The 13,298-nt window shown below is 35.9% G+C and overlaps 3 protein-coding genes across 21 annotated transcripts; 1 reads left to right on the top strand and 2 right to left on the bottom strand.

Annotated features, from left to right (window-relative positions):
- Positions 1–2,265: 2,265 nt before the first annotated feature.
- Positions 2,266–10,516, bottom strand: LOC129576946 (macoilin-2). Of its 19 annotated transcripts, none has more exons than XM_055463149.1 (15): positions 10,320–10,516; positions 8,891–9,520; positions 8,471–8,717; positions 7,660–7,804; positions 7,405–7,531; positions 7,163–7,292; positions 6,760–7,058; positions 6,342–6,480; positions 6,177–6,268; positions 5,335–6,060; positions 4,801–5,266; positions 4,564–4,719; positions 4,350–4,485; positions 4,043–4,232; positions 2,266–3,959 (listed from the first exon to the last, which is right to left on the bottom strand). In XM_055463149.1, exons 3-15 carry the CDS (start codon positions 8,548–8,550, stop codon positions 3,751–3,753), a joined length of 2,895 nt encoding a protein of 964 aa, XP_055319124.1. In that variant the 5' UTR covers positions 8,551–8,717; positions 8,891–9,520; positions 10,320–10,516; the 3' UTR covers positions 2,266–3,750. The 19 variants fall into 19 exon arrangements, with proteins under 19 accessions (XP_055319124.1, XP_055319117.1, XP_055319118.1 ...); XM_055463142.1 differs by having other exon boundaries at positions 6,342–6,483; positions 10,320–10,489; XM_055463143.1 differs by having other exon boundaries at positions 6,342–6,483; positions 10,286–10,473.
- A 332-nt stretch (positions 10,517–10,848) lies between these two features.
- LOC129576947 (probable elongation factor 1-beta) lies at positions 10,849–11,868 on the top strand. Its single transcript, XM_055463151.1, has 2 exons — positions 10,849–11,075; positions 11,164–11,868. The coding sequence occupies exons 1-2, from the start codon at positions 10,996–10,998 to the stop codon at positions 11,741–11,743; spliced, it is 660 nt and encodes a 219-aa protein (XP_055319126.1). The 5' UTR covers positions 10,849–10,995; the 3' UTR covers positions 11,744–11,868.
- A 62-nt stretch (positions 11,869–11,930) lies between these two features.
- On the bottom strand, positions 11,931–13,105 carry LOC129576948 (coiled-coil domain-containing protein 25). The gene is made up of 4 exons (XM_055463152.1): positions 12,864–13,105; positions 12,698–12,789; positions 12,324–12,582; positions 11,931–12,197 (listed from the first exon to the last, which is right to left on the bottom strand). The coding sequence occupies exons 1-4, from the start codon at positions 12,934–12,936 to the stop codon at positions 11,995–11,997; spliced, it is 627 nt and encodes a 208-aa protein (XP_055319127.1). The 5' UTR covers positions 12,937–13,105; the 3' UTR covers positions 11,931–11,994.
- Between the last annotated feature and the right edge of the window lie 193 nt (positions 13,106–13,298).

The following is a 13,298-nucleotide window of genomic DNA, read 5'->3' as shown; positions in this document are numbered from 1 at the left end:
AAATGTAAATATATGCTCGAGGCACTCTTGAAGTAGATCGTTAATTGCCGTTTGTTTATATATTTTTGTAGCAAATCCGTTGGTTTTGATACATTTGGGTTGATAATACATTTTTATGCTTCGTCGTTTTCCACCTGCATTTTTACCTTCCATTTCGATCAACTAAAATACAAAATAGGATTTTTATTGAAATTTTTACTATTATTTGTACATAATTTTCGACACAATTGAATCATCAAACATCAGAACAAATACACACCTTATTCGTATTTTGAAAATAAAAATTATTAATTCGGTTAAAGAAATTACGGTTACTAACAAAAACTTGAACTATTTTGGCACTAAACCAATGATTCTGATTTTAACTGAAATATTTCGAATTTTCCCAACTTAACAAAGCAACCGTTAGAAGCCGACTGTCCTTTTGGTTCATTTATTTATGATCGATTGCTCTCAAATTACCAAACTACTCAAACAGAGTAAAACTAATTAGTAGAATACTTAACCATTGACACTTCGAGATTTAAAGTTTCCAATGTTTCATTTGAAAAAATTGCACCATAAAACTAGACTGTATTAGAAGCTATTGCAGTAAAGCTGAATGAGAGGCTAGAAAAAATCATTTACAAATACAGTCATCGGTCAAATACTTCAAATCCAAAAAAAAACTCGAAATTCAGTAGTGGTTCACCCCTGACTTTGAAATTAAGACATCAAAATGTTGGCGATCAACCGTCAATAATGAACAAACTCACTTTCAACCACTCGGATCTGAAAATATTTGATGGGAGCAACGTTCAATGCTCATGGCTTAGATAATTTGTAATCTCTCTATGATAGCATCTAAACCAGTATACAACTTTATGGCGAAACATTTCAAATGAAACAACGGAAACTTTTAGTCTCGAAGTGTCAATTGTTAAGTATTCTACTAATTTTAAATTTCAACATCTCAGAGAATTCACTCTAGCCACTAACTGTGTGGTACAGTGAATCTTTTTCCGATTTTATCAAAGAAAATCCGACAATAGAAAAATAAACGTTTAAGAATCACTTCATGAACTTTATCAAGAGAGATGTAGAAGTTTTCAAAGCATTACCATCATTGAGAGAAATTGTGTTTCTTCCAGACGCTTTTATGAGCATTTATTTTGTAATCGATTATTTGACGAATTTTGAATTGGTGAATCGTCGTAGGTTTTACAGTCGCTAATCCAATTAGCTGTGGCACCGAGTGGAAGCCACACTTTCTTATAGATCAACGGGAAATTTTTGTCACATTGGAACGAACTAAATTAAATCCAAACACACTTTCAAGAAGCAGACTCAATTCTAATAACAACTAATGTATAATAAAATATGTCTTTAACTGAATTAATTCAACACCTGAAAATTAACTTCTTTTTTTTTCAAATTAAACTATTGAAAATCCATTTGTGTTGCTATTGACTGTTTTATTTTTTGTATTCATTTTTTGGGAGAATTTTTTTTGAATAATACCGTAAATTAAGTGGAAAAAACTATAGTTATTATTCATTTATGCCGATTTTTTACCTAATACAATCACTCAAAAAATTTAATCTAAATTTTTTGTTGGTTTATAACATTTTAAACAAAGAAACAAAAAAATGAATTTTCCGACGACAGACTGACCCAACTCAGCCATCAGAGAATTGAAGAGGTCATCAGTAGGTACCTATCTTTTATTCAAGTCTTCAAAATAGAAAATTTCTAGTAGAAATTAAACGAACCTGAATCCACTTCTGACGGCAGATGTTTAACCAAATTTCCACTTGCAGCTGTATGCACTTGCAAATTTCCCATTTACAACCTATAAATATTCGAAAATAATTGCAAACGATTTTTTGTTGTTGTTTTTTTTTTATTATTCTCATCATTTTTGATTAAAGAATTATTAAGAATATTGAGTATTGTATTTCCAAGTAGATTTTTTGTTTGTTATCTATTTATACATTTTTTTTTTTGCTTCAAATGTTTGTCGTATGTCGGTTTCATTCAGAATTGAAAATGAACATTTTCTCTCTATCGATTGAATATATCGTAATGGACTTGCAAATGGGGTATACAATGTCTTGGCTCGGTCTCCAACAGATGACCAATGCAGTGAACATGGGTCGGTGATAAGCTTCGACTTCCTTAATACTATTATCCCCATATCGAAGCAATAGTAAACGTAATCATATTTCTTTTATCTGTTTGCCTTTTTCTTTTTTTAAATCACAAATGAAAAAAAATGTGTTGCTCTTTTCTTTTCACCATGTTCTTTTTTTTCTTCTTCTCATTATGTTACCATTTTAAATATTACATGTTTATCAACAGCGATTCGGTCACAATATATTTACAGTACATGCAATTTAATTCGAATGCTTGAAATTTCCTTCTTTTTTTTTTCTTTATATCCAGATTTTCGTACATCAGTTCAACTTCACTTTCATGTTTTCTTTTTCGGTCATTATCATTTGAAAATCATATAAAAATAGCACAGTTAGTTCATTGATCATCATCTATCTCAACAACAAAAAAATTAAGTCCGAGATATTATAATTTAATACGATTATAAATAATAAATTAACGAAGAACAAAGAGGAAGGGGAGCGCAATAAGACGAGAGAGAGAGAGAGAGAGAGAGAGAGAGAGAAAAAAGAAAGAATTAATAGCATAAAACGAATCTAAATCAAAATTAAACTATTATTTTGTTGTTTTTTGTTTTCAAATTCACAGTTGTAAAATATACAAAAAAGTGTAAAAATCAGTCAATGTATGTGTGTTGTTGTTGTTGTTGTTGTTTTTGTTATTATTTCCTCTTTCTCTTTTGTTTATTCTTGTTCATTTTGAAAGTTTGGTTTGTGTTTTTTCTTCTGAAAATGTCGCCTTTGACTTTTCTTAATCGAGAAATTGTTAATATCATGAAATTCATGCGAAACAAAATAAAATGGATTATATCTCGCTAATTTGCGCTAAATGCGCAACTTTTGCACACGCATACACACGATAAATCTTTTAAACGAATTCTTTTGTTCATATTCATATTTCCACGCAACCAAGAGAGAAAAACAGATCTATATATGCTCAAATTGAACTTTGTTCATTGAAATGTGGATTATGTGTGATTTTTTGTTTCAGTATCAGCCCATTTGGTTGCTCGCAATCGGTGGAACATTTCTCCAACTCGATAATAATATAATAATTTTTTTTTGTCTCTGTAAACTAATAGAGAGTGCGCATTGAAGCGAATTTTGAAATTTTATTTTCAGAAAAATTTGTTTCTTGTATGTGTGGGTAGGAATTCAATGGAAGATATTCTCAATGTCGATTATTTAGCAACTGAGATGCAACGCTAAAATAATCGTATGTCGACCATTTCGATTCAATAGTTTTTTCTTACTTTCTTTTCCTTCTTTTCAGTTTTACTGATATTTTCAACAACGAGAGCAAAAGAAAATATGATGTAATTGTTAAATTAAAACAGCAAGAAAATGAATTCAGTTTTTTTTTTGTATAAAGAGATGAACGTTTAACGACTCGCGACGAAGAAAACAACTAGCTTATCACTAAGATCTCTGAATGGAACAAAATTGACGAGTCAAAACGTTATCTCGGTGAGATTCATTCAGTTGTGATGACCGGAGCGGGAGAGGATTGGAGGAAGAGGTCTGGGACGATTGGGGGCGGAGGGAGAGACTTTATGGTAAAAATGTGTGCTCTACCGTAAATGTTTCAGTTTTCTCTCTATGCCACATCATTTTTCGAACCGTACATGGATTCCGAATGTGATAATTGCGGTGCTGGGCTCGTATCACTCAAACGTAATATCGTACTGCTTGTCGACGTACATTGTGGTAAATACGATTCATTTGGCACTGATGGCATCACCGCGTACAGTTGCGCTATCTTTGACTTCAAATCTACCACTTCTTTGTCCTTTTGCCGAATAACACCTATGCGGGTAAGGGTAAAATGGCATTAGAAAAATTGATGCAAAAAATACTCAACTATAGCACCGAAAAAGAGTGCCACTTACTGTCACGAATTTCCAGTTGTCGCTTCGCTTCGCCTAGAGCCGAGAATAAGTCCAGCTTAACTCGTGTCTCTGCCGACAGATTTTTTTCCAGTGTGGTGTTTTTATCTTGCATTGCTTGTAGGGCTGACATTAGGACTTCAGTACTTTCGCGGGTTTCACGTGATCTCAGCTCCGCCTCGAATTTTCGCAGCTAAAATTTTAATACACAACACATTTTCATTAAATTTTAAGGTAACCGGCCTTATAAGGAAACCGAATATAACTGAGATGTCCTACTGAACCAAAAAAAAGGGTAAATAAATCGTACTTCTTGTTCATAGTTTCTGCTTTGTTGTTCGGCCGATTTCTTCAGTTCCTCGATCGATGAAATATCACGTCGCAGTTGCTTGCATTCGTTCTCTAGCATCTGTTTGCGTAATTTACAGTTTTCGCTACAATCAACCCTGTTGGAAGATGGAAAAATTCGAAAAATTAAATCAATTCATCCATTGAACTCAACACACCCATCTTAATAGACGTACCGTGAGAGTTTCTCTTCGGCCAATTTGCGTTGCTTTCGTTCATTGTTCAGCTGTGCCTCTAGAGATTGCCGTTGACGTCGTTCATCGATTAACTTGCGATCAGTTTGCTGCATCGTTTGACGATCCGCTTGCCGCGAACTCGTAAGCTCTTGTAATCTGAAAATAAAAAATGTTAACAAGATGAGCTTAAGTTCTTGCCACAAAACAAATCGCAGCAAAAACTCCGATCGCACTTACTTTTTCTCCAATTCATCGTTCTCTTTCTGTTTGGCCTGCAAACATGACTTTGCCGTTGAGTTTTGATCACACTTTTGTCGCAGTTCATTTTCGATTTGCTTGAGATGGCTAACTTCACTGCGCACTTTCTTGAGTTCAACCTCGAGACGGCCGCATGATTCACAATGTTCGATTTGCTGTGATAGTGGCGATGAATTTCGGACCACATTTACATGGCTGTGATTGTCTTTGTTGATTTGTGTTGTGTGCTGTTGCTGTTGTTGCTGCTGCTGCTGTGAATCCTTTTGTTTTCCGCGATTTCGTCGGCCACGGTTTCGTTCGGTCGTTTCCGCTGTGATGTTATTTGTGCCATTACTTTCCACACTATTGATCTGAGTGTCGGCTTCAGTATTTCCGTTTTGTTTGCACACCGATTTCTCCATATCAATTGGTTGCTGCTGTACACTTGAGTAGCCGGAGTTCGATGCTGGAAGTGAAATATGCTTTAGTTGATTTTAAATTGAAAGCAAAAAAAACACCTTTTTATTCCATTACCTGTTGGCAATTCAACAGCCACTGGAGCAGATGGTGTAAATGATGTAGTCAATTTTGTGTTTGCAGTTGTATTAGCCGGTAGATCACTGTTTTCCATATGTTCATCGTCAATGCGCTCAATATAGCTAGCCTGTTCGGTGCCACTGTCATTATGACTGTAATTGTTCATGTCAACGCCGATCACTCTGTACCTTAGTATGGACAGAATTCGGCTGAACAACGATTCGGGCAATCGGCCGTTTGGATTATTATTCAAATTGGCCGGTCGCCGCTTATTGAATCCATTATTGATAAACATGATGAACGTTTTGTAAATGATTCGCAAACACATAATGAAATATGAACGTGATTGCGAGATACCCTCCTGTATCGGGTCATTACATGACAATGTGCTTCTTATTGAAGATGATGATGCTGCTGCTGCTGGTGATGATGATGACGGAGAATTTGTATCACTAGTTTTATTGTCACTTCGATCCATGCTGCGTCGATTACTTCGATATGTCAGCACCGATGATGATGTGACAGCACCGCCGCTGGTGCTGCCGCTGTTGGTGGAATTAAAGTGATTCTGATGCGTTTGATTCATCGAATTATGATTTAGACCAAAGCCATTGTGCGTCGCCGTTAAATTCAAGTTACTGCTGTTCATATTGTTATTGTTGCTACTACTGTTGTTATGACTAAAATGTATGGTCGATGTTGACGTCGTACCTGTTGATGTGCCTGCAAATTGGAACCGAACAAATTTTTCAATTCAGAATACGACGAATATGTGCATTGAAATCAGACATCGCATGCGATATGAATGCAGATGAATGAATTCATCTTCTTCTACGTACCTGTTGCTGAAGGTTGAGAGGACGTTACAGATACGGACGATGAGAATCCATTCATGGTATGACCATTGACTTTGTGATTACTGTGACCATTACTGTAACAAATTTAAACCGCACATTAGCACATATTTGACCAAAGACCTTAGTCTGTACACATTTTTATCATACCTTCTAATGTTGTGATTGTTGTTGTGATTAAAGTTTAGTGATGATGACGATGACGATGATGATGATGACGATGATGATGATGATGATGATGATGAGGTTGATGTGCTATTTGCATTCGCATTCACCACTGACGATGTAGCTGCTGAAACAGAAATCAAAAAAAAAAAATCAGAAATTGTATGTGTCAAATATTGTAGAAAAATTCAAAATCATCGTAAAAAACTGGACAACGCATAAAAACACTATCGCATAAGGCAGTTATCGCTAGTAGAAAATTATCGCGCGATATTTATGCGATAACTGTCCGTTGCGATACTGTTTCTAAACGTCTTGGACACATTGTTAGAAAACCATGGAAAATCATTTGACTTGGAAATTAAAGAGAAAAACAAATGAATAATAAAACACAAAAACATACAGTTGCTGGATGAAGACGCATGTGAACTGGACATCATCAGTAGTTGTTGTTGCTGGATTCGTTGTGCTATGATCGCTGATGAAACCGGAAGATCGATATCGCCCAATTTGTCCGAGTGCAGCATTTCGGGCGCTTGTTTCATTTGTGCATGAAGTAGCTCATCATTTGGCAATGCAAACTGTAGCAGTTGCATATAAAATTCATTCTCTTTCGCCACCTCGCGTTGCTTCCGATGCCGTATTCGATAGCCAACATAGCTCTTTACTCCAAACCCTAATGTAACTACGGGATATCCAATGCTATTGTTTCGACCGAGACGAAATGAAAAACTCATTTAAAATGTTGTGTTGAAGCGAAACGAAACAACAACAAAAAAATGAAATGAAAGAATCGGAATAATTACCAATGTGCTGCAAATGGCCGGCACAAATCTACATGTGGAATGGATTTGTCGTCTCGCCATCGGATGGCTCCTTCCAAGTACAAAAACAATGCCCACAATAATATGGTTGGCAAACAGAATCCTTTATCGGCTGCTTATGGTGGAAAAGAATGGGACACATTTTTTGTTTTGCGATTAATCGGAATGCGTCAATTAAAAATGCATCAATATGGGAAATGGTGGTTCATTGATCTGATGCTTACCAGCATGCCAAACATATTGCACCCACACGTATGTGCTTGCCAAGAAAAAGAGCCAACTAACTGGTATAAAAAACAGACATACTAAATCTGATGTGATAGCAATGCATACGAAGAGTATTGTAAATGCCTGCGAGAAAAAAAAATGAACAAAACCAAACAATTATTGATGGTGTCGTTCGAATCGGAATTCCAAATCGAATGAAATGTAAGTGATATGCGTGTAAGCCGGTCTCGATCGAGGTCACTTATACTTACTAGTCCTTTATATTTGAATGAGTCGTAAACAGATCGTAAAAGTAACCAAAATGGCCATAAAAATTCAAATCGGAAATCTAACATGAAGTCAGCTGTGATCACAATGGCCCATAATATCAAATATTTCACGTACAAAAATGTATTGCTAGAAGAAAAAGAACGAGAAACGAAACGAAATGGGGAAAAAAAAACAAATGAATCAATTAATTTTTATCGATGTGCAAAATATACTGAAAGCATTTTAATGGTGATAGTGGTTCGGGCACAATGATACCGGTCATATCGGCGATAAAAACAATAATTGTATTCGACGTGCAGAACGAAAATATGGTTGTGATTTCATTCTTCCGTTCATTCGAAGAAGAAGGAGAAAAATAATGAAATCACTGCCAAAAACATTGGACTAATCGAGGGAGGAATTCGACATTAAACCATAATCATATTGCCCTTCATCCTTTTTAGCCGTGCAAAATGGAAATCTGGATACAAATGTACACACATATGTATCCTCCATACTGCATAACTACACACGGTTTGGATTCACCCGCGCACCGAGACGCAGACACATTTCGCTTTATCTCGATACACACACACGCTCAAGCGCGCACACACACACACATTTGCAAACACAAGCAGTTGTAGCCTTTAGCAAACCGACATATATTCATCGTTTTTCTCACTCTTTCCGTAAGTGTGTGTGTGTGTGTGTCGACACCGTGTACACATACAACATACATATACATGATGTATCCGTGTACTCAGATGGATAGATAGATCATATATGGATGAACTAGGATAATATGAATCGTACCTTCCGTACATTCCTTCCGCAATTTTATTACGTTTCATGGGCCTTCTCAGCTTCCCGAATTCGGCATTTCGTCTCTTCATGCTGTGTATGTATTTTGTTGTTGATGATGATGATGTGGATGCTGTCGCCGTTTATAATATTGTTTCAACAGTGTTTCCGTTCTTCCTCTTCTTCTTATTTTTTGCTACTGCTTCTTCTTCTTCTGTCTTTTCTCCTTTCAGATATACGATTTCGTCCTTTCTAAAAGCTATAATGTTGCAAATTAACAACCCAACAGAGAGTGATGAAGAGGGAGAGAGGGAGAGAGAGAGAGAGAGAGAAAGAGAGAAAGAAAATCATATCATGTCTTAATTGAACTACACTCTTTTTGATATCGATTTCGAATGCATGCTTCTAATTTTAAACTTTGTCTATCATTACCCTTGGGATACGGTCGTGGGCACACACAAAAAAAAATAGCCACTTTGAACGGGATAGACACAGAGTAGTGTATGTGAGATACGAAAAAAAAAAACAACGAAGAAACTAAAACTTTGTCGATAGATTTCTTATTTGTTGCACAATTTTCAACGATATTTCTATTTTATGCATTTGTAGACATTATCCTGTCGTTATACACTTTGTTTTGACTGTCATTAGCGCTTTAACAGGCTTGCTCGATTGTAGAAACAATTTAGATCACAATAATCGGTATCAGTTTCCAATTCATTTAAAAACATTGGCTTTGTATAATTGTGATCGAACAAGTGAGCATTGCAAAAAAAAAAAAAATGATGTGAACCAAATGAAGAGAGCTCCGTTCTTTTTTTTTCCAATATTTTTTTCTCGTTATTTGACCAAGACCATTCGATCTGGAACTACTTCATTTCACTGATATACAAATTTTTCTGTGTTGTTCTTCATGGCATTCAATGCCATCTTTTTCCCTCCTTTAAGAAATGGCAATATGCACACGAGCCGAATGAAAATGACACAATGTTTTAGCCACACAATTTTTCTATGATTTTTAGGACGAAAATCAGCTATGCATACCGGAGTAATTACATTTTTCTTTTGCCAAAAGAATAAAATAAAAATAAAATATAATAACACAACAGTTTTTCGTATTTGTTGAGTATTAAAATTCTATTTCACATTTGCACAACATGTATGCACACACACATACACATGCACCGAGCAGAACACGTACTCAGGGAAAATCGAAAAGGAAAAGAACACAACTGAAATATTTTCTTCCGATTTTTTCTTCTTCGGTTGCTTGGCTGCTTACTGTTACTGCTGAATGTTGCTGATTATTGCCAATTTTCCGTAAACTTTTTGTGCGTTTCGGTTTTCCAAACAATTTTTGTATTTTAATCCAAAGAAAAAAAATCTTTTTTTTCCTTCTCTTGAATTCAAAATTTTTGTGTTTCGCGTGTGGTCAAAATATTTTACGTTTTTTTTTCTCTTCTTCTTCTTCGACGTTTCGGTATTGGAAGTTTTGAGTGTTTGATAGTTTTCTTGCTTTTCGTATCGTTTTGTTGTTTCACTGTTTGTTATTTTATTTTGGTTGCACGTTTTATTATTTATAAATTATTTATGGATTAATTTTTTTAGTTTTTATTCGTGTCCCTGTTTTCGCACAACCTGCAAAATAAAAATGTCTTTTGTTGTCAACCTGTGCTGCTTACTCAAAATTGGTTTTTTATTCCTTTTCTTATTATTATTCTGGCGTTTGTGTGTGTGTGCATGTGGTTGTGTATGTCGGTGTATGTATGTGTGTGTGTTTATGGTGTATCCATGTATTTCAGCTGCTGCTTGTTTATTTTGTCTTGCTTGTATAATGTGCAGTTGTCTTGCTCGCGCTCACAGTTACAGCTCGTTCGAATGTTTGGTTGAGTTTTATTTTCTTCTGAGCAGTTGCACTACTAAAAGAGGTTTTCCAATGCTTTTTTTTGCTCTCACTCTCTCGCCCGCTCTCTCCACCACTGTGCACGGTCGTGTGGTGGCAATACTGTCCGTATAGAGTATCAGTAACGAACCGTATCTATGTATGGTATGCATATGTGTGTGCAGACGAACACAGTTGACTTTCACTATTCTGCCCGATGCTTAGGTTGGTAATGCGAAAATTTCGCCAAACCTAACGACTCGTTCACCATGAAAACATTTTCCCATTTTTCGACAAATATGCAGCGAAAATGCTGAGAATTGAGTATGACAACGAGAAAATCTGGAAATATACCAAAATCACATGCTATTTCTGTCATTCATTGTGAATGTCAACCGATTTTTCGCCAAATAGACACGTACTCACACACCATTTGACAACGGAGAATTTAACACGACGATGGCAATTCGACACTGTGAACCGCACATAACAGCTAGCTGTCGTTTCGATCGTCACTCTTTGTCGGTCTCTTTCTCTGTTGGCAACGTGGTGAAACGTTACAGTTTAGTTGAAACTTGCGTATTTCGATTGAAAAATCATTGTAATTCATTGTTTTTTGCGTTTGAAACACCAAACCAATTTTCTTCAAACAAAAATGGCATTCGGAGATGTAAAAACACCAAAAGGTCTTGAAGAACTTAACAATTTCTTGGCCGAAAACAGTTATATCAGCGGGTGAGTTGAGCTGCATCATAATTTAGAGGTTAACTTTTAAATTGAAGTGCAAATCCAAACTGATTGATGGTGTTTATTTTTTTTCCAGATACGCTCCATCAAAGGCTGATTTGTCGGTGTTTGATGCTTTAGGTAAAGCTCCTGCCGGTAATGTGCCACATGTTCAAAGATGGTATCGTCATATTGCATCGTTCTCAGCTCAAGAACGTAACGCTTGGGGTGGACAAGCTGTGCCACAAGTTGCCGGCGCCAAACCAACCACACAAGCTGCTGCTGCTGCCGATGACGACGATGACGTCGATTTGTTTGGCTCAGACGAAGAAGATGAAGAGGCCGCACGTATCCGTGAAGAGCGTGTGTCTGCCTATGCCGCCAAAAAATCCAAAAAACCAGCCCTCATCGCAAAGAGTTCCGTTTTGTTGGACGTCAAACCATGGGACGATGAAACCGACATGAAAAAAATGGAAGAAAATGTCCGTACCGTCGAAATGGAAGGTCTTATTTGGGGTGCATCAAAATTGGTGCCAGTCGGCTATGGTATCAATAAATTGCAAATTATGTGCGTCATCGAAGATGACAAAGTCTCAACCGATGAACTCCAAGAGAAAATCGAAGCCTTTGAAGACTACGTTCAATCCGTTGATATTGCTGCATTCAACAAAATCTAAACCAATCCAATTGGAAATGCTCACACACAAAAACACAATCCCAATATCAATGCACACAGCAATCTGTTCGGCCATTTAACAATCTTTGTCGAAATAAAATATTGAATTTTTGATAGAAACAATAACCAACGGATTTTCACTTTATTTCACATCAGTCGCTAAATTGATTGATTCAAACGAAAAAAAATTTCTTAAATTGATTTTCAAAAGAAATTATTTTTATTGTTTTTTTTTTTCGTTTTCAAATGCCATTACATAAAATCATCCGAATCATTGCCGTCGTCATAGTTTGATTGCATTTTTTCATTTGCTTGCAGACTGGAGTAGCTTCGCAGTTCAGATTCTTCTTTTCGTTTGCGCTCCTCTTCTTTAGCCTTTTCTCTTTGCTCACGTAAAATTTTCTTCTTGTCCTCACGCTCCGCCGCGTCTCGTTTTTCACGTTCAGCTCGGAAATCTGCAATCAAAAGATGTCAGAAATTTCGTTAGCCCAAAACACTCAAGGAGCAATTGACTAGTTTTTTTTTCCAAGGTATGATCCAAACGTCTTAAACTAAAGCTTATCACAATTCAAATAATCTACCTGGATGCTCTTCTGTTTTCGTTTTATTCAATCGATTCACAATTTCATTAATTCGCTTTTCGACTCGAATCTTACGCACATCTTTGTCACGATGAAACGACACCTGTCCAACTTCCATCGCCGGCGTTTTCTTCAAATTCTCCCACATTGTGTACACCACATCGATATTATTCATTTTATTGCCATTGATACTATTTGCTTTGACGAGCTGAGCGGCATCTTCGATCACAGCAGATGGAATGTCATCGATCGTTTGGCCCTATAACCCAATGCGCAATTTTCAATAAGATAATTTTCTATTTTCCATTTCAAATAAGGAACATTCTTAGTTTATAATGAACGAATGGCATTCATTGCATGCTTTTCTTACTAACCGGCTGAAGCCTCAAATAAACGTGAGCGGAAGATACTTTATCTACGTGGAACCAAACGTCTTCGGGCCAACCCCATTTGATTAAGTCTTCATCTGTGAATTTATTTGAAGAGAAAATTTAAATGAAATATCAAGAATAAATTCAAAAATCACACTTTAAAACGCACTTTCATGTTTTTCCGCTCCCATAAAAATTGTGAATGGAGGCGACACAACGTTGCTTACAAAATAGAAAACCATTTTTTTTAAAAAGCGTATTCAATTTATCAATGTAAAATATATTTTTAATTATCAATGCAGCTATCCAGAGTAAAAGAATAATTTGCGTTTTTGTGAAGGTATTTTCGGATCTTTCAATTCAGAATTTAAAGCATTTTACCGACGAAATGTCAAATATGTACGATTTCGATTGATATATGCGTTGTTGTGCCATTGACGTTTGCACATAACCTAACATATTTGTCGATTTGAATAAATTTATCCGTACGTTATACCATCGAATGAAGCTAAAAATTATCCAATAAATGAGAATGGAGTTATTCTTTCTAAATGAATAAAAAAAAACAGGAAACAAACAGAGCAATTTTTGTTTTTAATTTTTC

Source organism: Sitodiplosis mosellana, unplaced genomic scaffold, assembly GCF_009176505.1.
Source record: "Sitodiplosis mosellana isolate CC-2019 unplaced genomic scaffold, AAFC_SMos_1.0 Smas_scaffold_6191, whole genome shotgun sequence".
NCBI lineage: Eukaryota > Metazoa > Arthropoda > Insecta > Diptera > Cecidomyiidae > Sitodiplosis > Sitodiplosis mosellana.
The sequence above is the reverse complement of the archived record's forward strand: the minus strand, read 5'-3'. Positions and strand labels throughout refer to the sequence as shown.

Bases quoted from the DNA above. Each gene is read 5' to 3' on its own strand.
- LOC129576946 (XM_055463132.1), bottom strand. From the start codon at position 8,550: ATGAAGAGACGAAATGCCGAATTCGGGAAGCTGAGAAGGCCCATGAAA. The intron at 5,267-5,334 runs GTAATGGAATAA...TTTCACTTCCAG, and splicing joins GGCTGTTGAATTGCCAACAG to CATCGAACTCCGGCTACTCA. The intron at 3,960-4,042 runs GTAAGTGGCACT...TTACCCGCATAG, and splicing joins ACAACTGGAAATTCGTGACA to GTGTTATTCGGCAAAAGGAC.
- LOC129576947 (XM_055463151.1), top strand. From the start codon at position 10,996: ATGGCATTCGGAGATGTAAAAACACCAAAAGGTCTTGAAGAACTTAAC. The intron at 11,076-11,163 runs GTGAGTTGAGCT...TTTTTTTTCCAG, and splicing joins GAAAACAGTTATATCAGCGG to ATACGCTCCATCAAAGGCTG.
- LOC129576948 (XM_055463152.1), bottom strand. From the start codon at position 12,936: ATGGTTTTCTATTTTGTAAGCAACGTTGTGTCGCCTCCATTCACAATT. The intron at 12,790-12,863 runs GTGCGTTTTAAA...ATAAATTCACAG, and splicing joins GGGAGCGGAAAAACATGAAA to ATGAAGACTTAATCAAATGG. The intron at 12,198-12,323 runs GTAGATTATTTG...TTTTGATTGCAG, and splicing joins GAAAACAGAAGAGCATCCAG to ATTTCCGAGCTGAACGTGAA.